The sequence below is a fragment of the Bubalus kerabau genome, chromosome 4, assembly GCF_029407905.1.
Source record: "Bubalus kerabau isolate K-KA32 ecotype Philippines breed swamp buffalo chromosome 4, PCC_UOA_SB_1v2, whole genome shotgun sequence".
Lineage (NCBI taxonomy): Eukaryota > Metazoa > Chordata > Mammalia > Artiodactyla > Bovidae > Bubalus > Bubalus kerabau.
Window position 1 is genome coordinate 26,647,443 of NC_073627.1, and position 26,970 is coordinate 26,674,412.

Consider the following 26,970-nt stretch of genomic DNA (forward strand, 5'->3'; position numbering starts at 1 on the left):
TTTCAGGGAAACAACTTTTCCTTCTTATGTGGGCCAGGGATGTTGGGACTGTGTAATTTCTCAGTGATCTAGTGCTCACTCCTCTAGAGGTTGGGTGCCCACCACCACTATCCTAGGATTTTTTTTTTTTTCATTTGTTTATTTGGCCATGCCAGGTCTTAGTTGTGGCACACAGGATCTTTGATCTTTTTGCAGGATGCGGGATCTGGATCCTGGACCGGGGATGGAACCTGGGCCCCCTGCATTGGGAGCGAAGAATCTTAGTCACTAGACTGCCAGGGAAGTCCCCCATCCCAGGAATTCTAAATAAATTTTTATTAAACTGAAAGGAAAAGAAAGGAACATAATTTAAAATATCTGCTTATTTCATCAAGTGAAAATATGGCAATTAATTTAACCATTTACTTGTTTCCAATTTCAATAAATTCTTCAACACCCTTTGAAGAGTATCTTTGCATTTCTGATTTTTTTCCTCCAAGATAGATTTATATGACTGATATTCCTGGATAAAGAGATGGAGAGTTTAAAGGCTCTCAATTCCTCCAGAATTTCTGGGTCAAAGATGGACCATTCAAAGTCTGTCAACAAATATTGCCAAATAGCTTTCAAGAAATGTTCTAATTCATATTCTCACCAGCAAGTACACAAGTACCTGGCTCACATTAGTAAAAAGAACTCTTCACTTTTGCTTAGTGAGAAAAGTTGCATTTAAACTTCTATTTCTTTGTATGGTTTAATTGAAGATACTTTTCCTTCAATTTATATTTCTTTCTGCCTGTTCCCATCGTTTTCCTATCAGGATGTTAAGTGTTTTATCCTTGTAATATTCTTTTTACAATACGAAAATACTTTAAACAACCAACCAGTTGCTAGTCCATGACTGCTCAACGTTGGCAGCGGGCCACAAAGCTGCGCCAGGCCACTAGGGAACTTACAAGTAGGCAGCCGGCCTTTATGCTTCATTGCGGAAGCAAGCCGCCCACAAATCTTGAGGGCGGGAATTGCTGCAAAGGCGTTGGCTCGCCCAGCCTGGGAGTCTCGCGGGATCTCAACCACCTTTGGGGCCTCTGAAGCGACTACAAATCCCAAAAGACAACGCGCCTCAGGGCCCGAGCGCTCGAATGAAGGCTAAGGTCCAAGGTCATGTGTCTGTCTGCGTAAGCGGTCCGGTCTCTCGCCCATGCCTTTTTCTTCAGCTTTCCACCTTGGCCGCCATTTTGTGGGGAAGGTTATGGAACCTCTTAGTCCAGCAGTCTCTATGGTCGAGCGCTTCAGAAATCGACCAATCAGAAGCCATATCTCAGAGGCAAACCCCGCCTTTGCCCTCATGGAGGCGGGAACTGCCACGAAGCTCCTGTGGAGAGAGAGAAAGAAGTTCCGCAAGACCAATAAGAAAGGAGGACTAGAGGGTGTTAACCAATGAAGGCGCGGGGGGATTGCGGCCAATGAGAGTTGGGGAACCCCGGGACACGTGGGTCCGGGAGCAGTGTGCCGAGTCCTAGAGCTAAAGCCGGGACGTGAGTCAGTCACCTTGAGCCGGGCGAGCGCTGTGGTCTGAGCAGGGGCAGCAGGGCAGTGGGAGTACAGGTGACTTGAAGCCGAAAGCCAGCAATCGGCAAGGATGTGGCTGGGTTGTATGGAGGGGCATTTGTCCGTAGGGCCGGGGAAAGCGATGGGTATCTGTAACCTTAACAATTAATCTTAATTACCAACGGTAATGAGCGATTAACTGTCCCACCTGAGACGGGCGGTGGACTGCTGTTTGAAATGGGCAGGACCCTGAACGGCATCTGTCTAGTTCCTGCCTCCCCAGTCTATCCCGGAGATCATCCTCTTTGAGCATCATTTCCCTGCTGGGCTCGGGCATTCTTTTTTTATTTCCAATCTCCATGACCTTTCTTTACAGACCTGTCGCGCTGAAAGTGGTGGAACGGGAGTTTGCGTTGTCCCTCTGACCTCTAATGTTTTTCTCGGCTGGGGCATGGTTCGAGGAAGAGCGTGGTCCAGGGAGGACGGGCGGGGTGCAGGGGACGACCGAAGGTCGCAACTGTAAGCAAACAACCAGGCTGTCAATGGATTTTTTTTTCCCCCCTGCAGACTGAAAAAAATGCAGACCACCGGGGCACTACTCATTTCTCCTGCTCTGGTAAGCTGCGGCTCCTGGGTGCTCTGTAGCACCAGGTGTGGGAGCCATTCGTGTTTAATGAATGAACTGAGAGGAGCTTGCATCCTGATGATGTTGCTCCTTTAGCGAAGCAGTAAGATGGATGCAGTTAACCCCTGATTATTTGTGCATGTAAACCAAGCTCTCTTGGCTTTGGAATGTGGTCAGAGTCTGGATCTGACGTGTACCCCCAGTCTAGCTTGGCCACAGCAAGATTGCCCTCTGAAACAGTGATTCTCAACCTTGGCTGCACGTTGGAATCATGTAGAGCTTTAAAAAATCTTGATGCCCAGGCTGCACCCTATGGGGATGAAATCCATGCATCTGTATTTTTTTTAGAACTGAAGTGATTATAATGTTCAACCAAGTTTGAGAACTGCCACATTATATTTCTTAAAATAGCTCAAGAAAGCTTTGTTACAGGAGTCTCTGCTTAGGTGACTGTTTCAGGAGCCTCACCAGGCTTACTGGCCCACTCCATTCAGGGTGTGTAACAGTGACTACATTTTTAGCAAAAAAGATTTTCCCCTTCTGATTCCTTTGGTGGTCTGGATACAAATGCTTCCTGTACTTGATTTGATGTTAGTGTGGTTTTTTTTTTTTTTTTCCATTCTGGGATACTGATTAAGGACTGTGCCCATAGAAGTGAACTTTGTTACCCAGTTTTAAACGGAAAGATTGCCACTGCCGACTGCACCAGGGTCTCTGGTACAGCCGTGTCTGATGGAAACAGTAATGCGTTGATTGACCTTGAAATACCTTGGACTTGTTTTATTTATAATATTTGTAATCTTTTTTGACAGAAGCTCAGCAGTTAGAGGGGTTTTTTCTTTTGTCTTCTTGCCTGATTTGGAGGAATGTGTGTTTCTGATTTTATAGATCCGTTCTTGTACCAGGGGTCTGATCAGGCCTGTGTCTGCCTCCTTCCTGAGTAGGCCAGAGATCCCATCTGTACAGGTAAAGGAGAATGGGCCCTCTTAAGAATGTCTCCAGACTAGGTTCCTTTAAGTTTGTGCAGTTGTCTTTAAGGCAAAGTGGGAGGACAGTCAGAGAATCTGGGGTGCTTTAATAGTTCTGAGTACCCACAAAGTGAGCATTGTAGGTGAAACTTGGAAAACTGAAATTGAGTTTTCATGAAATTTCCCTAGCCCTGTCTGGTAATGGACTCTAAGACTAATTCTAATCACACCCTGCAGTCTGAGCATTCTGTACTTGCTAAGCAGCCTTCCAACAATTTCCGAGCTCAGGTGGGTGGAGTGAGGGGCGGAGTCAGCCACCTGCCCTTGAGCCTCACTATCTCCTTCTCTCTCCTTCCCTGCTTCCCTCTCTCCCCCTCTCCTTCTAGCCTTCCTACAGCAGTGGCCCACTGCAGGTGGCCCGGCGGGAATTCCAGACCAGTGTTGTCTCCCGGGACATTGACACAGCGGCCAAGTTTATTGGCGCTGGGGCTGCCACAGTTGGTGTGGCGGGTTCAGGGGCTGGTATTGGAACAGTATTTGGCAGCTTGATCATTGGCTATGCCAGGTAAGGTCCAGGGTGGTCTAGAGCATCTCCTACTGTAAATTCCACCTTTAGCAAAAGATCCTTCTAGCTTTGTGTTGATTTCATCTACCCCTATTTTCTCAGAATTTAAATGTTTCCAACTTGGCTCCCTTAAAACTTACCATGTTGATATTCTGCTTGCCTGTCCAGTCCCCAGGATATATGCAAGCTGGGCCCTCTCCCATTCAGCACCCCCCATTCACCTAAACTACTTGAGTCTTCCACTACCAGCCATGAGCCATGCCCTCACCCTTTTCTTTCCCTGTCTCTGTGCCTGACAGGAACCCGTCTCTGAAGCAGCAGCTCTTCTCCTATGCCATTTTGGGCTTTGCCCTGTCTGAGGCTATGGGGCTCTTCTGTTTGATGGTCGCCTTCCTCATCCTCTTCGCCATGTGAGGCTCCGTGGAAGTCACCTACCCACCCCTGCTGCTTCGACTCCAGGCCATGCCCGGTGCTGGAGTGTGCTAACCTTTACCATTAAACACAATGTTTCTCTAAACTCATATGCCAATGCCTCAGTCCTTTGCCCTTGGAGAGGGCCTTCATATATTAATAGAAAGGTGAGACAAGGAAGTAGGATTGGGGTAGCCACTGGTGGTTAAAACTCCTCAGGGCTGAGAAGTAGCACTGCCGTGACTGTAATAACATCTCCCAGAGGAGAGAACATGGATTTGTCTAATGATGATTGGTGATTTTTCAAATTTAGTGTAATAATATGTAACATTTTTGAGGGGCTTAATTTGCACCAAGCTCTTTACAGAGTGTTTTGCATTTCTTATCTCAGCAACCCTATGAATTATAAGTGCAGTGATTATACCTATTTTGCAAATGAGGGAACTGAGGCTTAGAGAAACAAGATAACTTGTTTCATCATCTCAGAGCTGGTAAGTGGCAGAATTAGGGATTCCCACCTCAGGCCAGCCTAAGCCTTTATCTGCTGTGTTGTCCCATCTATTTTCATTTTGGCCACACAATTAAGGTGGCACAAACAGGGAAACTGTCCTAAAGAAGTTGTATAGCACCTTAGAGGTGGGCTTCCATCTGCCAGCATTTGGCTCCACTGTTTCATTTCCATTCTCAATTAGAACATTTAGAATGCCTAAATGTTCTTGAATAAAGCTGATGAGGGACATGGTCTGTGTTCCTGGAGAATTTAAAATCTTAGCTCTGCTAGAGATGAAAAGGATCTTTTGGCAGGAGCCAGTGCGGGGTGAGCAGGCTCCAGGAGTTGGTGATGGACAGGGAAGCCTGGGGTGTTGCAGTCCATGGGGTTGCAGAGTTGGACACGACTGAGCGACTGAACTGGCTGAGTGCGTGGGTGAACAAATTGCTTACAGAGCTCCTCACAGTATCTTCCTGTGGTCTCAGTCTGCTCAGCCAGTGTCCCACACTTGGCCAAAGTGGACCTATAACCCAGGTAAAAGAAAGCTAAGCTGATATATCCACAGAATGAACTCAAGGGTGCTGGTAGACATGACCTGCCTCAAATATGAGACCCACTTTTTGAAAGTGGTACTTAAATATACTGTAAAACTGTGAACTAGAAACAATAATTAACACCTTCCAGCTTAAGGGCAGCTAGCAAAGGTTAAAACACCAAAAAAAAAAATTTGAGTCAATAAGAATGAATTAAATTTACATGCAATTTAAATACAGTCATGCAGGTATTTAGGTGTTAAGCATTCTAGGAGTTTGGGGGAATGCTGAAAACCAACAGAGTGGAAACAATACTGAACAATGCCACAAATTATCGGCTCTGTGGGCAGACAAGCTGTGTGCTGAAGAAGAGGGAAAGCAAGGAGGCAAGTGTTGGTTGTAATAAAATCAGCTAACATTTGGGCACTTGCATGACAGGCATATATGTGTGTGTTAGTCGCTCAGTCATGTCTGACTTTATGACTCCATGGACTGTAGCCCCACCAGGCTCCTCTGTCCATGGAATTCTCCAGGCAAGAATACTAGAGTGAGTTGCCATTTCCTTCTCCAGGGTATCTTCCCCACCCAGGGATCAAATTTGGGTCTCTTGCATTGCAGGCAGATTCTTTACCATCTGAGCCATCAGGGAAGCTTCATGACAGGCATCAGTTCAGTCGCTCACTCGTGTCTTGACTCTGAGACCCCATGGACTGCAGCACGCCAGGCTTCCCTGTCCATCACCAACTCCCAGAGCTTGATCAAACTTGTCCACCGAGTTGGTGATGCCATCCAACCATCTCATCCACTGTCGTCCCCTTCTCTCTTCAGTCCTTCCCAGCATCAGGGTCTTTTCCAAGGAGTCAGTTCTTCACATCAGGTGGCCAAAGTATTGGAGTTTCAGCTTCAGCATCAGTCCTTCCAGTGAGTATTCAGGACTGATTTAAGATTGACTGGTTTGATCTCCTTGCAGTCCAGGGGACTCTCAAGAGTCTTTTCCAACACCACAGTTCAAAAGCATCAATTCTTTGGCACTCAGCTTTCTTTATAGTCCACCTCTCACATCCATACATGACTACTGGAAAAACCATAGCTTTGACTAGGCGGACCTTTGTCGGCAAAGTAATGTCTGCTTTTTAATATGCTGTCTAGGTTGGACACAGCATGACAGGCATGGTGATAAGCATTCTCAATAACTTTAACATCCCTAGGAAATAAGTCGCTCTATTGGTAAGGAAAATGAGGGAGGCACAGAGGTAAGGAATCCTATGAAGGTCATTCAGCTGGTCATTCAAACTCCAGAACCTGTATTCTAATCACTGTGCTGACTCATCTAAGGTCAGTGACATGCTCAAGGTCATATAGCAGACCAACAGTTTCAATCCTAGACTACCTAACATTCAGTAATCATGGTCTTCTCCCACAGGTCTGCTCACCTGGCACATTGGAGGTCAGATAATTCATTGTATGAAGATGTTTAGCAACATCCTTAGTCTCTACCATAGATGCCAGTGACAACCATCCCTTCCCGATTGTGACAGCCAACTGCAAAATGTCAGATATTGACAAATGTCTTCTAGTTAGGGGACAAAATCACTCCCAGTTGAGAACTATTGGTCTACCATAATCCGCTGCTTGTACTCTTAGCCTTTTCCCCTTATGTAACAAGATTGTCCACAGCAACCCAGTGATAGAACCTAAAGCAGAGCCCAGAAATTTCAGGGCCAAAGAGAAGGAACCAGACAGGTTGAAGTGGTAGCTCAGGTATCATCAAGGGAGCAACTGATCAACTGGTAATGCTGTTGTGGAAATGGAATACAGTAACCTTTTGGGATGTCAGGCTGGCATCCTTGCCAGGTCACTACCCTCGGGCAGTAATCAAGGAGCAGCCCTCAGGGAAGACGGTTGCCTTTTCCTTCCTGTGAAGTTCTGGGAACCTATTTTTTCCCAAGGGGCTGATAAGAATTTCCTTTCATCATGGGTTCCAATCAGCTTTGAAACTGCTGGAGTTTCAGATCCAAAACAGCAGGACTGGGAATGTACTTCGTGAGCCCATGGAACCTTAGAGTCAAGAGAGAATGTGCTCCTAGCCTGAGCCAGGCAAATAGTCCATTACCGTTGAGGTTCTTTATCTAAGGTCTATGGCCCATGGGTGGGATCATTTTGCTTACTGCAAAATATTTGAGTGGAGACAAGGGTACATTGTTCTTGGGAGAGGGTACTTTGTTTTCTTTATATTCTCAGAGGAGTAATGACATTGAGTAACCACTGCCTTAAGCATGGTGGCAAAGAGCATGGACTTGCGAGTTAGAAGGGAGTGCAAATCGCAGCCCTGCCATTTCCTATGAAGTTAATTTTCTCTCCTGAGTCTTGATTTTCTCAGCTCTAAAATAGGGATGAGAACAATTCATGGTGGTTGTGACAACAAAGTAAGATAATACAGGAAAATAATGGGTTTCCCTGGTAGCTCAGATGGCAAAGAATCTGCCTGCAATGCAGGAGACCCGGGTTCAATCCCTTGGTTGGGAAGATTCCCTGGAGAAGGGAATGGCAACCCAGGCAATCCCACTTGCCTGGAGAATTCCATGGACAGACCATGGGGTCACAAAGAGTCGAACAGGACTGAGTGACTAACATTGGCCTCTAGAAGGAATCTACAAAGACCTTTATTAAGATGTCAAAAATATCACCTTTTGCAGAAGGAAATGGCAACCCTGGAAGGCTACAGTCAATGGGGTCACAAAACTGGACACAACTGAGCAACATCACTCACTCACATATGCAAATGATAATACATGTAATATATACATGTACAGATTTTTAATATACATGTACAGTATTAATAAATGTAATATAAAGATGTATTGATATATGTAATAACAATACATATTTTCTTTAAAAATTTTAATTTAGCTATTATTACCTATAATCAGAAGTCTCAAGATACCCAGTCCAAGCTGATTTTTCTGTTCAGTCCCCAATTTACAACCTGGGTGGGAGTTCTTCATCTGTTCCTGGCACCCCAAGACAAAAGGCTAGGCACTGGGGAGGAGAGGCTCTCCAGACAGCAGTGGGACACAGGACCTTGGGGAAGGACCATCTTCACGATGTATCGATTTAGAGAAGGTTGAGGCACAGCAGTGACCTAAACTCCAGGGTACTTGCTGGCCTCTGTCCTGGGGAAGAGTGTTTGCCAGGTTGCCATAAGTAAGGTGCTACCAAACTGCTGCACTAAGAGATGGCTCTGTGCAGTCCAGTGTGCTGGGGAGGAGAGAGCCTTGGATCCAAGTTCCCATCTCCCAGTTCTCCCACGGAGACTGCTTGGTTGTGTCATCTATCCCCAGAGGCCATGGGACTGGCTCCAGAAAGCACTCTTGCCCTCTGGCCAAGCTGCCAGGGAAAAGCGCCAGGTATTGCCTTGAAAAAAGTAGCACTGGACCAAGCAATGCCAGTTCACAAAGTCCTGCTAGCCTCTCCCTGGTCCTTCTTCTTCCCAGTTTATAGGCCTTCTGGAGTTCCCTTGGGAGTTAGTGAGCTGGTCCTTTAAGCAGTTGCAGCCCTTCAGGCCTTGAGTTGATGAGTCTTTGTACAAGGCTGGCCAGCCCTTTGGAAAGAAAACGCATTTCTGAGGAAAAGGAAGTGATCCATGATAAGGGGAAGGGCAACTGGCTACCATGTCTTAATTTCCATTCTGTTCACCATTTCTTCAATAATCACGGACTGTCAAGTCCTGGAGATGAAGGTTATTCCATGCTTACATCCCAGAGAATGTCATGCAGTAACTGGACAGATGAGTAACCAAACCACTAAAATAAAAAGCAGTATGTGCTGTAACAAAAATCTGAGTTACTTCAGAGGATGGAGTCATTTTAAATGGCTAATTAATAATAATAATAATAATATGCCTGGGGGTGTTAAAGCTTGGCAGAGAAAGTAATATTACAGCCAGCCTTGACAATGAGTAAGAATAATAAGAATTAATAATTACTGAACACTTACTCTGGCCAGGTATTATGTACATTCGTTATCACATTATCTCTTCTTTATAGCTGCCGTTACTTTATCAATATTACTGATGAGGAATAGAAGCATAGAGAGTTTAAATAACTAGGATTTTCCCTAAAGAAGGGAAAGAGTATTCCAGGTAGAGAAAATTATGAGCAGAGGCTCAGAAAAGGTACATGGGCAAGTGAGGTGCCAACTATTTAGACAATGCTTACCAATTTGCAAAACACATCTTAAAGTGCCATACTTAATCTTCAGAAAAACCCTGAGAGGTAATAATTTATCACCATTCCATGGATGCAGAAATTGGCTAAAAGAGGGTATTTGCAGAGTGCTACAGATCAAAGGTGGAACCTCATTCTTCTCTAAGGTTGTGTTTTCTGTCATTGTCCCATTGCTAATGGGCCTTATACTTGAAAACAATGTCCCAGTAATAAGGAAGAGACTCACTGAGGGACTCACTGAGGGTAAGAGGGAAGAGACTCACCCATAGGCCTCTGCAGTCTGTAGCCCTGGAGAAGGTGTGGAGTAGTGTTTTTCTTTGGTTGAGGTTACCCTGTGAGTTGACTTTTGATCATCTAAGTAATAACCAAGAAAAATTCTGGAATCGTTGAAAAACAAATGAAATGTATACTTTGAATAGACAATAGATGCACAGCACATATAAAAGGTACAAGTGTGTGAATATGTGTGTGTACGTATGTATGTTGCAACCAAATCATCAAGCGGCAACCACTATTGCCAGTTTCTTGAGAATCCTTTCACAGATATTTGGGCATTTTTATTATAGAGAGGTAAAACACTATACCAACAAAACACGAAATCTGTATAGCATATCAATTCATTTTGCTTCCTGTTAAGTACCTACGTTTATGACAGGGCCCCTGTTAGATTCATAGATAACACATGATCTGAAGTCCCAAGAAATAGGGGTGGGGAGTAGGAAGCAACAGGTATCAAATTGGTTGTACCTTTATATACCATAATTAGTACAAGGTGCAATGTGATAGTGTGAGAGAGTTCCAAGCTGTAATAATATGCCACCTATCAGAAGGAACTAATAACAATACTCACTTCACAAGTTTGTTGAAAGGAATAAAGAAGACAAAGTATATAAAGCCCTTGGCACATATTAGGCACTCAATAAATGTTTTTTTTTTTTCTTTTTTTACTCAGTAAATGTTAACACATTTTAATTCCCAATAAATGCTGGCTATTATCATTCAGCTCCACAGTCCCTTGTTGGAAAATTCACAAAACTGTGAAGACAGGACTTCCTTTTTACAAACAAATTTGGCGGCAAAAATATAAAGTGAAGCTATTTGTTTTAGTATGAATATTCATAAATTACCCAACTAGTATGAATATTCATATGCTTTCCTGCAGAAATATCAGTATGGTTACTCAGTGCTGCCCCAGGTCCCGCTAGGAGTGTTAGATTATGATCCTGTACTCTTGCTAGGAAGGGAAGGCTTTTTTTTCTTGATAGCTTGTGTTCCTTAGCCCATAGTGTTTTTTCAGCTTACATATCTCAATAAAGTCCTGAGAAATCCTTCCAGGATTTAAACTCACAGCCCCTTGAGTCCTGCATATTCAAAGACTTGTGGGAAGAAATGCTGAGCGTGGAGTCAGGAGGCTTGATTTTTTTTTTTTTTTTTTTTTTTTAACCAAGCTTCTCTAGGTCTGTTTCAATATCCCTATGGCAACGCCTAGCAAAAGTGCCTGGCATTTAGCAGGCCCTTCATAAATATACATCGAATAAATTCTAAAACGAGGTAGTTTTTCCACTCGCAGTTTCTGATTCCTTTCTTCCTTCCTCTTGCTTGTGTTGCAGGCAGGGGGCAATGGCAGCCCGCCCTCCGTGAGTGAGGGTGCAGGAAGGATAAATCACACAGACTTTCGGACAGGAAGGGCCCTAAGAGAGTCAACTCCTCTATTCAGCGCCTCCCCACAAAGAAGCTGGAGCCTCAATCCTCCCCCTTGCGCAGGTCTGAGGGTAGCGTTCCTAAATGTGGTAAATGGTCCTCCTCTCTTCCCCTTTCAACGCTTGAAAACAAAATATTCCTCGGAGTTGGGCACCCAACCACACCTAGGAGTTCCAACCGGCCTCAGGACCTACTCTCCCAAAGCGCGGGATGCGCGCAGGCCCAGTACACACTCTTGCCCGGCGAGCTCCGACCCCCACCCTCTCTGGAGGACTGTGGGTGGACGCTCTTGCAGAGCGCTTCTCGCTGCTCTGGGAGGGGAGGGGCGGAGCCAGCGCCGCCCGGGCCAGGGAAGCGAGGGGTGGGGACACTCTGGCCCCGCTCTCGGTGGTGCAGGAGCGGGAGGGAGCAGCGGCCGCTCTGGTCGGCGGACGTGCTGCCTAGCAGTCCCGGAAGCGAAGGAGCGATGGCGGAGAGTCCGACTGAAGAGGCGGCGACGGCGACAGCAGGCGCCGGGGCGGCGGGCCCTGGGGCAAGCGGCGTTACCGGTGTTGTTGGTGTTAGCGGCAGCGGCGGCGGGTTCGGGCCGCCTTTCCTGCCGGATGTGTGGGCGGCGGCGGCGGCAGCGGGCGGGGCCGGGGGGCCAGGGAGCGGCCTGGCTCCGCTGCCGGGGCTCCCGCCCTCGGCCGCTGCCCACGGGGCCGCGCTCCTTAGCCACTGGGACCCCACACTCAGCTCCGACTGGGACGGCGAGCGAACCGCGCCGCAATGTCTACTCCGGATCAAGCGGTGAGCCGGGGTTTTTCCTCCCCCAGCCCCGAGCTCCGGGACTCGACCTTCCCCGCCCCCCCCACCTTTTCCCACTACCACCCCCCCAGCCCCCGCCTCCTCCGCGCTGCCTTCGCGGTGGCCCAACTCCAAGGCCCACGTCTTGCTTACCTGGAGCTTCGGTATCCAAGTCCTCTTTCCCCCCGCCCCACAAGCACCAAGCCCCTCCTAGCCTGTCCAGGTCCGACCCCGCCCCTCAGTAACCTCTCTGGAGCCCTTGGTCTCCAGTCCGGACACCCTCCCCCACACCACCCGACCTCCCGCCCGAAACCCGACCCTTTCGCGCTTCAGTAACACCCCCTCCCGCCCTCTATACCGCCTCACTCCCCTCTTCCCCACCCGAGCCTTGCTAGATGCTGCCGGGAGGCCCCACCCAGCGGTCCCCTGCGTCGTCTCCTCCCGAGCCCCGTTTGTAATACACACACAGCTTGCTTTGCCCGGGCTGAGACTCCAGGCCAGTCTGGGTTTTTATTCCCGGCCTCCTCAAACCCCCTTCTCAGAGTCCCCTCCCCAAGTCTAGGTCTGTTCCCCCATATGCCCGCAGCCTTCCCTTGAACCACTTTTCTAGAATCCCAAAACTGTCTGCTCTCACACCTGTTCCAGGAACTCAAGCTTCCTTCACACCCAGCCCCCACCCCTAGTCTCACTTTGGCTTGTAATATCCCACTCAAGACTTTTGTTTTCTGTAGTCTTTCCCCTGAGTCATGTGATTTACTTTCTGAAGCCAATATACCCAATTCAAATATAGGAACAAAGGTCCAAGTCCCTTCTGTGCTTATTTCTTGGGTGACTGGTCTTAGATCATATCATTTAATAGATAATGTTTTTGCGAAATTGCTTAGCGTATAGTACCTATCACAGAGGAAAAGGGAATGCTTTTTAGCTACTGTCAATCCTGAAACCTGTTTGCTGACAACCAGATTCTCTCCCCATGCCCCCATCACAGTCATCCTCATCTGGGTAATCACATTCCCCACATTCCAAGTTCCTTCAGATGTTTCTACCTACTGATTGTTCTGAAAATTAATGAGTATACTGTGTGTAAAGTACCTGGCCCAGTGCCTGACACAGTTTGCCAGCTCCATCGAGGTTGCCACCACTAACTTAAATTCAGCACTCCTCATCTCTTGTACTCCTTTGGCCATTTTCAGCCTTCCAATCCTAATATACCTCTCAGTTCTACCAATACTTCTTTTCCTTTATTCTGTTGCTTATATGCACTTTTTAATGTCCCTGTGTATCCTCAGTTCAGTTCAGTCCAGTCACTCACTCGTGTCCTGATTCTTTGCGACCCCATGGATTGCAGCACGCCAGGCTTCCCTGTCCATCACCAACTCCAGGAGCTTGCTCAAACTCATTGCAAGAGCAAGTCCCTAAACTTTCCAACTAGAACATCCTTCTGTAGATAGACCCTTGCTCACAACTGATCCATTCTAGTTCATGAGCTATGACCTAGAAGTTTTCTCATCTTATGTAGTAATGGTTACATGTCCTCTAACACATGTGCGATTCTCAGCAATTTCAGAGGATCCCTTCCCCAGCCTGAAGACATTTGTACCCTATTAGTCTCCTGGGCAAGAAGGCCGTTATTGCTCCCTGTTAGCTCACTTGCTTCATATAATCCACATGCCAACAACAATCTACTACGTGGTTTATAGAATTGGATTTTTAATGGAATTGTTTAAGCCTTCCTAGTAACTGAAAAGTCTTCATTTAGCATTCAGGAGTAGTACCTGGGAATCTTGGAGGTGGGGAGTGAATGAAGTGCCATGTGGGAGGATGTGAGAGTAAATGGGATGTGGCTTTTCCAGGGTGACATCTGATGCCATCGGGATCTCTGATCCCTCCCCCCCACTACCCTCCCCCTGAGGAAACAATGCCCCTTTGATAATAATTTGTTCTCTGCTTGCCTGACAAGTACTCCTTCAGCTGAGATTTCTCAGCCAACAAGACAGTGCAAACATTTGTGGTACCAAGCACCACCTTCTCAAACCCTGGCCTCATTGAGGTGACAACAACTGTCCTGCTCAAGGGGTTCCCCTTTTTTCTCCTCTCCCTCACTCCCTTCCACTTCCTCTTGGTGTTATACAGGGATATCATGTCCATTTATAAGGAGCCTCCTCCAGGAATGTTCGTTGTACCTGATACTGTTGACATGACAAAGGTATGTACCTTGGTGGGGTTTGGGGAAATTGGGGCCATAAAGTTGGAAGAGCCTAAAAGAGATTATCCAGTTCACATCTTTGATTATACAGGTGAATAAATCAAAACTGCAAGAGAGTAAGTGGCTTGCCCAAGGTCACACAGTGAGGTGGAGCAGAGCCTTGAATAGGTTATTTGTTTTTGGGGTGCCAAAGGGTTCTAGTTGGCTTGGAAAATCCCAGTTTATGCCTGTTGTCCAAGCCTAACTATTAATAGGGCTCTCTTTCCCTCAAAAATGGTCCAGTTTGGGTGATAAATTATATGAACATCCTATTGTACTGTCCAACTCTCCCCCTATCCTGCCATTCTTGACCTTTAAGTGTGGTGCTATAAATCAGATGAAAAGATGGTTGGGGATGGGGCAAGCTTGAGTGAGCAGTGTTTGTAGTTGCAGGGCCTTGTTTAGGCTCCTGTCCTTACTGATCCTTTTGAATATCCCTTCCACCCCAAAGACCGTTCCTGTCTTGTCCACACACAAACACAGAGAAAGCTTAAATTCCTCTGGCATAGATACCTAGACTTCTCTGTCACTGATTACTCTATCTTAGAGATGAATTTTCACTTAAACTGATATTAGGAAGAAATTGGATTACCTAAATCTTGTGTTGTTTAAATGAAAATTCTTCATAGTATCATAGAAATTTCCTAGTATCGTAGAAATTTCCACATGTTTAACCTAGGCAAGTCCAAATTTCTTACTGTAAGAAATTAGAGTAAAAATTCAGATTTGGTATTTTTTGTGTGTCTCTTTTGTTTTAATAGGTTTCCCTTTAAATTGAGATTTTCCTTTTTATGTGGTTGGAAATTTTTTCTTGGGACATCTTGTCCTTAGTCAAATATCAGTGTTATATACTAGTCCCTGGGACCCCAGAGTTGATGTCATGTTGATTCCATTTGAGCTTGCTATTCCGAAGAACTGAAGGCTAAAAGATAACAAAGGATGCCACCAGGACAAGGTGGGGACTGTAGATGGAGGCATTGGATTGCAGGTTCTTTTTCCTTTTGCTGTTTAAATTCTGAGCAGACTTAATTGCCTAGGAGCCTTTGCAGATGAAGAAATATAACTGAGTCAGTTAAGATTTTCCTCCCTTGGAGAAGAGAAATCTTGTTTGATAATCACAGCTGGAGGAAGAGAATTTAGTTCTAAGTGCTGATTTTTATTATTATTATTTAACCTATGGTTTGGGGGGACGTTCTGGGGATAGTCTGTGGCTCTGAGTGGACCCTGAGTTTCCCCATTTTTCTTTGTATCTTTCACACAGCTGGATGCTGCCTGAGCCACATCCTCTACAGTAGGTTTGATCCTCTGCAGAGGAAACAGATACCATAGGCCCCCATCACAAACCTCAGCTCTGCCCTGTGATTGACACTGTTGTGGCCTCCGATCCCTTTCCTCTTTTCTGCTCATCTACCTCCCCTTTGTGCTACATAACTGGAGGGTGGAGTTGCATCGTACACATGTTTAACCTAGGCAAATCCAAATATTCTACTCAGTTAAAAAAAAGGACTGATTTCTTAAACATTGCTAGGATAATATTTTACAGGTGTGTGTTATATTTTGTACGTTGATGTTCTATTCGTTACATAAAATGCTGATCAGCAAAGTCCAAATGGAAAGCATACTTTAAGGGACACTCAAGGGTGATTTTTGGCTAGATCCAATGTTCACCCTGGGCTCTAACTTTAGAATGTAAGCCCTGAGTAAGATGCCACTCCACTGTAGTGGGGGTTCGTAAAATTCCAAAAATATTAGTGTGAGTGAGCACAGGCCATTGATTCTGCATGGTGAGGATATGAAATATGGATTCAGATGAAGGTCCTGCTTCTGGTATGGGTAGCAAGTGGAAGTCAGGAGGGTTTGGGATGGGACATCACCTCACAATTTTGAGATGGGGTTTTATTTTGCAGATTCATGCATTGATCACAGGCCCATTTGACACTCCTTATGAAGGGGGTTTCTTCCTGTTCGTGTTTCGGTGTCCGCCCGACTATCCCATCCACCCACCTCGGGTCAAACTGATGACAACGGGCAATAACACAGTGAGGTTTAACCCCAACTTCTACCGCAATGGGAAAGTCTGCTTGAGTATTCTAGGGTAAGAGGAGACTCCTAAGTGGCCAAGTTGGTTGTCAGCAAATACTACTCTAGGCCAGCCTTTATCAACCAGGGTTTCTCATCTGAATCACAGAACATGGAAAATAATTGGAATGACTGTTTCCTCAATTCTTCCCTGGATGGTACTTGATTATTATCATTCTAGATGCAAAAAACAGAATTTATGATGTACAATGGATGCCTTAGTGAAGTGGTTCACCCGAGCAGCAGTAACACCTGGAAATTTATAGCCGTACAGAATCTGGGCCCCACCCTAGACTTAATATATTAAAAGCTCTGAGGGTAGGGCCAGCAATGTGTCTTACAGGCTCTCCAGGTGATTCTGGTGCAGACTGTTGGAGAACCACTACCTTAGGGCATCAGGGCTTAATTCTTTCCTGAGCAGGTTGAGAAAGGCTGCAGATCCTGTGCCATTCAAGGCTGTGAATGTCTTATTTCTGAGTTTCTCGTGAGTGGCTTTGGAGGAAGTGGTGGTGATGATGATTATTATATGTTAACAACTGAATAAAAAATGTTAGATTGGAAATCATACCAGATACGAAGTTTCAAGTACATTTTTGTTTCTAGGTGATGCCAAGATTTTGTTTCATGTAGTTCTCATCCATTCCCTTTTAATCACCTTTGGGGGTTAAAAATTCAGAAAGAAAATATTTTCTAGCATATTCTGGATTGGTCTTTTTAGTGTGATCTGAATTTCCCTGAGTCAGAGAACAAGTAAAAACTGAAGTTAAGAAAGTTGCCCAGACTGGTGATACTGTTGTCTTTCTTCCTGTTCACTCCAGTACTTTTTGGGTTTGTGTAGGGAAAAGGCAGCTGAAACAAACTTCTCCTCATCCCCATTTCTCTCAAATGTAGGGATATGTTCCATGATTGTGGCAGTGAGAAAGTCCTTTAAAGGAGATTGTCTTTAAAGAAGTCCTTTATCTCATTAGAGAATTGTCTGTGCTGGAAAGATGGTGATATGTGTGTCCCATAGTGGTAAGGAGATTTAGTTGTTGCTTCTGTATGGAAGCTGTTCTTGAACATGTGTTTGTATTAAGTTTTCCTTCATTAGGCCAGTATAAAACTATTTTGAGCAAACATCAGCTCACAGTAGAAACGGGAAGTAAGAGGGTGTGGAGTAAAAGTGACACAAGTATTGGATGGAAAGGAAAAGAAGCTACTCGGAATTTGAAAATTTGCCATCAAGAATCAGAGGAGAATATTCCCATGCATACTTAGTTGTCCATTCACTTTATCACCGTCATTCCTTTCCTCCTTAACTATAAAAAATATTGGGCTGACTTACAAAAGACATTGAAAGTTTACCCTGTTGACTTCAATTCCCACATACTAGAAGCTTCAAAGAGTGATGTCTAGGGTTCCTGGGGGAGCAAAGCTGAGAAGAGAAGTTGAGAGGCACTGAAGAGTGAGCTCTGAGTAAGTTGTTATTCCTCATCACTTACTGGCCTTTTCTCAAGACCAGCAGGGAGAAGGAAGTGGCCAGTTAACTTGAACAAGCCAGTACTGTTTTAGGTTATGTTCAGCTTCCAGCTTAGGTGCCATCTCTTCTATTAATGGAGCTAAAACATAAATGTCTTTATGTCCAAGCTTCCCTCCTTCTCCCAACATTCCATCAGATTTATGAAAGAGCAGTAATTTTGGTGTTTCTCTGTTGTTGAAGATGTTATTCATGTATTACTTTGAAATCCTCCGCACTCTTGGAGTGCCCTTTATTTCCTTTCTGTCCTTTGTCAGAGTTATGTAGTCTTCAGAGAATTTGACAGTCTTTGGGGGCTTGATAGAGACTGGATCCCCAATCATCAGTCCCGCCACATGGCCTCTATCTAACCAGATGGCTTCACTCCCTTCTCTGCCTCTGTGCTCAACTTCTCTCTTCTCTGACTCCATCACCACCCATAAATAAATAAGCAAGCCCTTTGAGATCCATAGAGGTTAACATTTAGACTGTCTTTGGAGTTGTTCTCTTACCTTATTTCTTTCATTTTGATGAAGGGAACCTCCCCTGTCTACTGTTTCTCTCCTAGCCCTGAGAAAATCTCTTCAAAGTTACCATGCTTGCTTTACCCTCTTTTGTGCCACTTGATAAGAGGATTAGTCAGTTGACTGATTTCTGGTGAATGAGAGGAGATGGAGGCTGGGAAATTCCAGAGTATTCATAGTGAAGGAGAAAGTGAGTCACTCACGATGGTGCTGCCAGGCCCCAGGGCACTTGTACACTGGTCTTTCTGTGTGGCCTTTCCCGTCTCTCTGCCTCACGTGCTCCCCTCCCCTCTGCTGTGTTTTGCAGTACGTGGACCGGCCCTGCCTGGAGCCCAGCCCAGAGCATCTCTTCTGTGCTCATCTCCATCCAATCCCTGATGACCGAGAACCCCTATCACAACGAACCTGGCTTTGAGCAGGTAAGGCCAGGTGGGCCCAGCTCTGCAGTGTAGAATATTGAATATAGGGTTTTAAGATATCTGAAAGATCTGCTTGAGGGTTTTTGTTTCATTTTGACCTGGCTCAGTGCAGTGTATTAAACTTGTCACTGTTGGAACTGGCATGTGTGTGTCTTAATAATGAATTTTTTTTCTTAACTAAATTACAATAACATTATCAAGTTATTTCCATGGACTTGGATTAATCTACCATGTGGAAGTTAGTGGAGTCATTTGGAAATTGATTTCCACGTCTTCTTTGGAAGGTTGCAGCCAGTGGGTTCTTCTGTATGCCTCCATTCTCCAGTATCCCTTTAAGGTGCTCCCAAGTGACTGCTGCTGAGCCAGACTTTCTTCTGGAATCCTGAAGTACTGTTACCTACAGAGCCAAAGGAGCAGTTGTTGGCTAGAGCAAGAATATTTTAGTCAGTGCTGCCAAAGAAAAGGTGGAGGAAACTCATGTTTTCCAAGGGGGTGCCGTATGCCAGCCACTGCCAAACATTTATATGTAACTTCTCACTTAATCCTCATACTACCTTTGCAAAATAAATGTTATCCCCATTTTCAGCTGAGGTAATTGTGACTCAGAGAAGTTAGTTAACTTTCACAAGGACACACAGATCAGGATGTAGTCCCAGGAGCCCAAAGTTTTACATTATTCCAGAGACCCTTCCAGGGTTACTCGTGAGCACAGGAAAAGAATTCCACTGATATGTCAAAGGATAATGATTCGGTTTAGGTGATTAAAACAGCTTAATTCATTTTGAAACTATTTGAGATAATGTTAACGGTGATTCCTTGGAGACCTAAACAAAGGGAAATACCCTTTAAGAATGAACAAAAATTATGCCCTAAGCCATCCTTTCAAACATATAGTGAATGCAATTTCAGGAGTAGTAGAAATGGACATGGACCTCATTGGCTAACCAAGGAGCTTATTTTTACGTATTGTTTGGAAATTCAAGACATGCGTGCTAAAGTTGCTTCAGTCGTGTCCAACTCTTTGCAACCCTATGGACTGTAGCCTGCCATGCTCCTCTGTTCATGGGATTCTCCAGGCAAGACTGGAGTGGGTTGCTGTGCTCTCCTCCAGGGGATCTTCCCAACCCAGGGATCAAACTGCATCTCTTATTTCTCCTGCATTGGCAGGCAGGTTCTTTACCACTAGCGCCACTAGGAAGCCCATGTCACTTTCAAGACGTGACTTTTATTCTTTTTGTGTGTGTGTTTGACTTTTATTCTTAAGTCTACCAAACATTCTTGGTTCATCGAACCCTCTTGTTTTGGTGGTTTTTCAGTTTCCCAGGCAGAAAGAGATGCCAGACTCTTCCATTTGTTAAATAGTTAGATCCAAATCACTTGCTTCCTTCTCCGATGACTACAGTGACTTAATAATAGGATGTGTACACCTTTTGAGTGCCACACAACTTTTAAAATCATGGAATCAGATCAGAGCCACCACCCTCATTTCTCTTCCCTCCTGTGTTCTTATGGTACTTGCTATTTACCAAAGTAGAGACTGAAAATCCAGCTTCACAAAAACAGTATGTCATCAACAGGAATGTAATACAGGTCAATGTTAAAACTGAACTGCTACCTCAGGGTAATACCATGGAGTTTGCACAAGTGTTGAATACTCTTGTTTTCCTCAAAAAGTTTACAGTATCCCACATTGCCCTTGGGATTTTTCTCTGATGCACATTGGGAACTGAGATAGTAGGCTGAAAGCATGTTTCTCTTTCCTGTTCATTTTATGTTTTGATCAGGGCCAAGGCTCTCATTGATTGATGGTGGTAGGAGGGAGCAACAAGGGAAGAGTTAAAGGTTGGGATACCATGCTCTCACATTTTCACGTCAGCTCTCTAAACCAAGTTTGGAGTTTTTCTTTTGAAAATTTCAAGTTCTACGTCTGATAGATAACAGTTGATTGAATGATGGTGGCACCAATGAGCATGTACAGGAGTTAACCAGGAAGCATCCTGCTATCTATAGGTTTTTCAGGTTGAGACTCCTAGCATCATTTATAACTTTTTGTCCCACCATTTTTCTTACATATGGTTATTTCCCACTTAATCCTTTCTGCAAGGCTGTTCATTTCAAGCTTAGGGAAATTTGATGCATCTGGTTTGCTGCTTATAGTCAAATGATCCATAGCAGAGGATGGGTGTTGGTATGCATGGGGAGAGGTGAGTGGTCTCAAGTACTTAGTTGCTCCTCATGTCTGCCATATAGTGGGAGAGGTATCCTCATAGTTAATTTGCTTGGTTCATATACCGTATACTAATCTAAAGTCTCTTCCCATTGGGTTTTCTTTTTACCTGAATTTTATACTTGGATACTGTGCTATCTGTCACATTATAGGAGAGACATCCAGGAGACAGCAAAAATTACAATGAATGTATTCGGCATGAGACCATCAGAGTGGCAGTCTGTGATATGATGGAAGGAAAATGTCCCTGCCCTGAACCCTTAAGGTATGTGTAAAGAGAGCCCACTTGATACTTGGTATTCCTTTTGGAGATTTAGCTTGTTCATACCTTTGGGGCAAAGTCCAGTGGGAGATTAAAAGGAAAGATGTGGTTCATGCCTTTAAAGAGCAAGTGACCAAAGGGTTATCTAAAAGGAAGTTCAAAGAGTCTGTCAGTTTTGGGGAGAGTGCCAGGCCTGATGGGAAAGATGTAGTCCATGCCCTCGGGGAACCCTTGTTTGATGAGGACCTGGACATATTAAAAACATGGGACTATTACACAGCCAAATGAGGTGTAGAGGACTTCATAATAAACCCATTTCTTAGTGTTCATGTCTACTTCTAGGTGTTAAAACTAGATGAACAAAGAGTTAATGAAATAAACTTTTCTAAGATTTGAAGGGGCTACTTTTATTTTTTTTAAGTTGATATAGGGTTCATGTGGCAACCCACTCCAGTACTCTTGCCTGGAAAATCCCATGGACGGAGGAGCCTGGTAGGCTGCACTCCAAGGGGTTGCTAAGAGTTGGGCACTACAGATAGACTTCACTTTCACTTTTCACTTTCATGCGTTGGAGAAAGAAATGGCAACCCACTCCAGTGTTCTTGCCTGGAGAATCCCAGGGACGGGGGAGCCTGGTGGGCTGCCGTCTACGGGGTCGCACAGAGTCGGACACGACTGAAGCTACTTAGCAGCAGCAGCAGGGTTCATGTACAATGTTTCAGGTGTATCTAGGAGAATTTTGAATAAGCTTTGGGATTAGGGATGGCCTCTGGAAAACGATTGGGCAAGTCATGAGTTGAAGTTGGGGTTCAGGTGATCAGTATTAACAGTCACTCCCATTTTAAAATCCTTAAAATCTAAGGGAAATAAACCATGGGCTGTCAGTGGAAAATAGAGAAAGTAATCTCTATTTTCCATTCAAAGAATTTTGTAGGAAACCAAATCTGGTCATGGGAACTCTAGCTGCTTAATTTGGCATTAAAGTTAGATGGTGAAGCGGTGGTGCCTTCCCCTCTTGTGCCTGACTTAAACTTCTCTGCTTGTTTTCCAGAGGGGTGATGGAGAAGTCCTTCCTGGAGTATTATGACTTCTATGAGGTGGCCTGCAAAGATCGCCTGCACCTTCAAGGCCAGACTATGCAGGTAACAACAGCGCCCCTGCTGCTAGCTCCAGAGACCTTACAACAGACCATTTAAACCCCCCCACAAGGGTGACGTCCACATCGTCATAGCATTCAGAACCAAAAGGAACCTGATGCGTTTGAGTCACTGAGACCCAAAGAGAGTGAAGCCATCTGGAGTTAGTTCTAGGTTCCTGGCCTAAAGTAGGTGCTCATGAGTAGAATCTGAATCATTCTACTTTCTATCCTGGAACTCCTTCCAATTTTGGTGAGCAGTCTTTTCAAACTAAGAACATCAGCCCTCTCCGAATTTAGGGATCATAGAGTCAATTATTGGATTTCATCTCTAGCTCAGAGGGGTGCCAAGAGAAAGAATGGTTAGGGAAACATTGAGTATGCAGTTGTTATTGTTGAAAGATTCCTGTTACAAGAATGGTAACCAGTTGTTCATTCTCTGCCAGAAATGTGCTTCTGCTTCCAGTAAGAATGTAGAATTCAGGCTTGTTTAAATGAAGAGGTTCTTATTAAACTAAATTGTAAATAGACTCAAATATAAGCAATAGGTTGAGAACCCTCCTGTCCTGAAGGACCAGTCCTGTGTTTTTTGGATCCTTTACTTGCTATAGAAAAGTGGTGACTTGGCTAAGTGACTAAGACGTCATCAGGTTTTTTCGAGTTCTTTTTGGTCTGTGTTTCCACACACCCAACACCACCAGCCATGGGAGTAAATGTCCTGTTTCCTCAGGTGCTCCTCAGAGATGGTAGTTTCCCTATACTTCCTTCAAGGACTTCCTCCCTGCCTGCCCCATTTAAACTCAGAAGACAGGGCAAGTTCAAGGTTGACTTGTTCCTGAAACTTTTCTAAGAGTACATTGAGGATACTGCATGCTGTAGCTTGTTCCCCATCAAGAATTCTCTTTGCTGGCATCTAGCAGTATTTCTAATAGTCTGTGAAGGAAAAACAATTTCTGATGAGGGAAGGGCAGGAAAAACAGCATCTGGGGAAGAGGAGAGTGGGTGGAAATGGAGCCAGTGATGAAAGGAGGAAGATTTGAGAAATTGACAGCTCCAGATTAAGTGTGAAGTTCAGCCTCTGGGGACCATAACCCTCACATGTGGAAAGTGCAAGCTGTAGTCTCGAGACTGTGCTTTCCATCCACTGGCCCCAATCGTGAGGGTAGTGTGTGTGCAAAAGTGTGGCCGGAGTTTATGTGGGAGAGGCAGGCATTATGTGAGAGGGAGGAGCATGTACTTTTTTGTAACTGCCAAGGAAAGAGGTCTCCATTTGTGTAAACTTTGGCCCAGCTACATTGCTGCCATAATCCCTATTTAGCATTTTTAATCCCTTTTTTATATCCTCCACCCCACCCATAGTTATTTTTGAGACTTTAAGGACAGTTATCCCCTTTCCACATGATGTTTGGTGATCTGTGATCTCGAATGACAAGGACTAGCTGCTGCTGCTGCTGCTAAGTCGCTTTAGTCGTGTCCGACTCTGTGCGACCCCATAGACGGCAGCCCACCGGGCTCCCCCGTCCCTGGGATTCTCCAGGCAAGAACACTGAAGTGGGTTGCCATTTCCTTCTCCAATGCATGAAAGTGAAAGTGAAGTCGCTCAGTCGTGCCCGACTCTTAGCGACCGCATGGACTGCAGCCTACCAGGCTCCTCCATCCATGGGATTTTCCAGGCAAGAGTACTGGAGTGGGTTGCCATTGCCTTCTCTGGACAAGGACTGGAGTGATGCCCAAAAGTCTGGACAGGAATGTGGTGACTAATCCCTGGGGAGGAGGGCAGGTGCTTATCCAGAAGTCAGAATTCCTGAGTTCTCTACCTGCCTGTGATCTTTTTTTTTTTCTTTTTTTTTTTTCATGCCTGTGATCTTAGAAAAGTAAATTTCCCTTTTGAGTATAGGGAATGAAGGACAGTTTTTCCCTTGTATAGTTTGTATGAAAGTGAAGTGTTAGTCACTCAGTCCAACTCTTAGTCACTCAGTCCAACTCTGCGACCCCCATGGACTGTAGTCCACCAGGCTTTTCTGTCCAAGGGATTTCCCAAACAAGAATACTGGAGTGGGTTGCAGTTTCCTTCTCCAGGGGATCATCTGACCCAGAGATCGAACCCAGGTCTCTTGCATTACAGGCGGACTCTACCATCTAAGCCACAGAGAACCTCTCATAGTCTGTATGAAGTTAATTGAAAACATTGCCATACTTAATGATTACAGTCCTCGTCTTGAATTTCTCTTCTCTCCTCCTGTTAGTGCGTCCCCCTTCTGCATGTTGGCTTGCTTTTGGGGAATGCAAACACATTTTAATGTTAGCCCAAGCCAGACCTGTCTGGTTGTTGAACATGCCACAATATTCCTTCCTCTTTCCCCATGCTCAGAAGTTGTGTGTGTACTTCATGTGGGCCTAAAGCTGTCTCTCTAGGGTGAGCCACCCAGACTTGAATCTTCCTTCCCGATTGTCTCCTTTCCCCCCCACAGGACCCTTTTGGAGAGAAACGGGGCCACTTTGACTACCAGTCCCTCTTGATGCGCCTGGGACTGATTCGTCAGAAAGTGCTGGAGAGGCTCCATAATGAGAACACCGAAATGGACTCTGATAGCAGCTCATCTGGGACAGAGACAGACCTGCACGGGAGCCTGAGGGTTTAGACCCTGCTTCCCTCTCCCCTTCCCCAACTCAAGAGTCTCAGCAAAGTCCCTTTCCCCCACCCCAGAGATGGAGAGGCACTGTGTATCTCCCTCCAAATGTGACGTCATCCTGCAAGATGGCAAGAACCAAGCAAGCTCGGATCCCAGGGTGTGGGAGAGGGGAGGCTGTTTCTGATCTGACCTCCTTGGCTCTCGAGCATCTGGGACTGTGTTCATCCCGAATCGGGGGCCAAGGTACCTATGCAGAAGCACCTAGGGCGAGGGCCTCTGGCAAAAAAAACAAAACCAACACACCTCTCCACAGGGCCAGCTCCTTAGGGACAGGTGGGAGACGGAAATTGCAATTCCTAGAGGGAGTGTTCCCAAAAGATTTATGGGGATATCTGGAAGGGAGCTTGGGGTGGGGGGCTGTCTGTGACACTTCAGCAGTCTGGGTGGTTGTCTGTCTGTCTGTCTGCAGTCTTGAAGCAGGGCTCCCCAGTACCCTTTTCCTCCCTGCCTCTACCCCCATTATTTCCCATGGGCCAGCGTAAAAGTTTTTCCTAATTTATAGTCACTGTTCTAGACAGACCAAAGAGAAGGAACAGTGGTGGAGTCTAGGCTGCTGATGAGTAAGCTTTACCTAGCACCTGAGCACCTTTCTCCTGTGTCCCCCATTCCCTCACCCATTTTAGATTTAAGACAGAAGGTAAATGTGACTGGGACTGAACCAAGGTCGTGGTAAAGCCTGCACAGGCACTGTAAGAAGCTGAAAATGCCATTTGTTCCCACAATCACTGATTAGAAAAGTCCCCAACACAAGCAGCTGCTGTGTATATGGGATTAGAGCCACTACATAAAAGTCTCTTTAACAGATTTTTCATAAATAGTCACAATGAGGGTATTTCTCCTGGGGGTGGGATAGAGAGGAGGCTGATGCTAGTCCTGTTGTATTTTGTTTGGCTGTCCTTGTGTATTCTCACTTCAGCCTGTAGTCTCACCTCCTCACTTCAAAGCCCAGGGAGTTGTGGGGAACGAGGGTAGCCAATGGCAGAGGGGATGGGGGCTGGGACTCTGAAGACTCCTCCCCTTCTCCACCCCCCCTCACCTCCAGCTGCTCTGTCACTGACTGATGGGTGTTTCCCTGGCTGTGTTGCTTCTCTTATCTGTATTTAGCTGCAGTGATCCCTTAGCTGGTTGGCTCAGAAAAATGTGCTTTAGGTGCCCTGTGATACTGGGCATCAAGGGAACCCATCCTTCCTGGTTTTGATGTATTCTCCTGTACTTTCCAGATTCTTACTGTTAGGGCTCCCAGTGGGCTAATAGTGAGCTGCATGACACAGGGCCTCAGTCAGTATCCAGCCACATGTAAAGGGGAGGATACTGGTAATTTGTACCTGCTCTGCCCGCTGCTAGGGAGGCCTCTGCCTTGCGGATCATGGGACCTCCCAGGGGTGGGGGGTGGGAGGGTGGGCACAAAGGAGAATGTCCTACTTGGGAGGGCAGGAAGAAAAACTGGACAGTAAGTGGGCTTGGGGGATGGAGGTTTAGCTTAGTACCTAAAGGCTGGGTCTTTTCACAAGGAGACTCAAAAAGGGACCCTGCTTCCAATTTTCCCTCTTCCATTCCCAGCGCTAGTACAGGGCTTGGAAGAATGCCCTTGGTCTGTTGGTCCAGTGTCGTCTGTCATCCATTTAAGTGTTCCCACTTTCAAGTGACAATCCTCCTTGGCCCTGCCATGAGCAGAGCATGTCTGGCATACCAGCCTGACTTTTACGCCCTAAATCTTGAGGAAATATATGCACAGGAGTCAAAGAGATGTCTTTATATCTGACTGTACATAAATGAATTTTTTTTTTTCCTTTTTGGTGCAATAAAGTTTGTTTTGGCAGAAGGAGGAAGCGCCTGTGGGTGTGGGAGGGTTTGTGTAAAAGAAAGAATGTGATCATTTTGACAAACTTTTCACCTAGGCCTGAAACTGTCGGATAAAGATAGTGCTCATTGGAAGCCAGAAACTTGGGTTACGTGATGTGGTGTGGAAGCAGGACTGCTAGTGACAAGAAGTTTCCATCCGTCAGAAATACGGTCCTTTTTTTTGAGGCTGTAACTTTGGCAGGCAAGGAGAGGA

General features: G+C 45.5%; 2 protein-coding genes across 4 annotated transcripts; both read left to right on the forward strand.

Annotated features, from left to right (window-relative positions):
- Nucleotides 1-1,467: 1,467 nt before the first annotated feature.
- ATP5MC1 (ATP synthase membrane subunit c locus 1) lies at nt 1,468-4,205 on the forward strand. 3 transcript variants are annotated; one of them, XM_055576119.1, is made up of 5 exons: nt 1,468-1,587; nt 2,098-2,146; nt 3,044-3,121; nt 3,510-3,688; nt 3,988-4,205. In XM_055576119.1, the coding sequence occupies exons 2-5, from the start codon at nt 2,108-2,110 to the stop codon at nt 4,100-4,102; spliced, it is 411 nt and encodes a 136-aa protein (XP_055432094.1). In that variant the 5' UTR covers nt 1,468-1,587; nt 2,098-2,107; the 3' UTR covers nt 4,103-4,205. The 3 variants fall into 3 exon arrangements, with proteins under 3 accessions (XP_055432094.1, XP_055432096.1, XP_055432095.1); XM_055576121.1 differs by having other exon boundaries at nt 1,493-1,517; XM_055576120.1 differs by having other exon boundaries at nt 1,537-1,615.
- A 7,223-nt stretch (nt 4,206-11,428) lies between these two features.
- UBE2Z (ubiquitin conjugating enzyme E2 Z) lies at nt 11,429-26,739 on the forward strand. The gene is made up of 7 exons (XM_055576122.1): nt 11,429-11,838; nt 13,969-14,041; nt 15,988-16,175; nt 18,486-18,597; nt 20,977-21,089; nt 22,138-22,228; nt 24,693-26,739. Exons 1-7 carry the CDS (start codon nt 11,516-11,518, stop codon nt 24,861-24,863), a joined length of 1,071 nt encoding a protein of 356 aa, XP_055432097.1. The 5' UTR covers nt 11,429-11,515; the 3' UTR covers nt 24,864-26,739.
- Nucleotides 26,740-26,970: the final 231 nt, after the last annotated feature.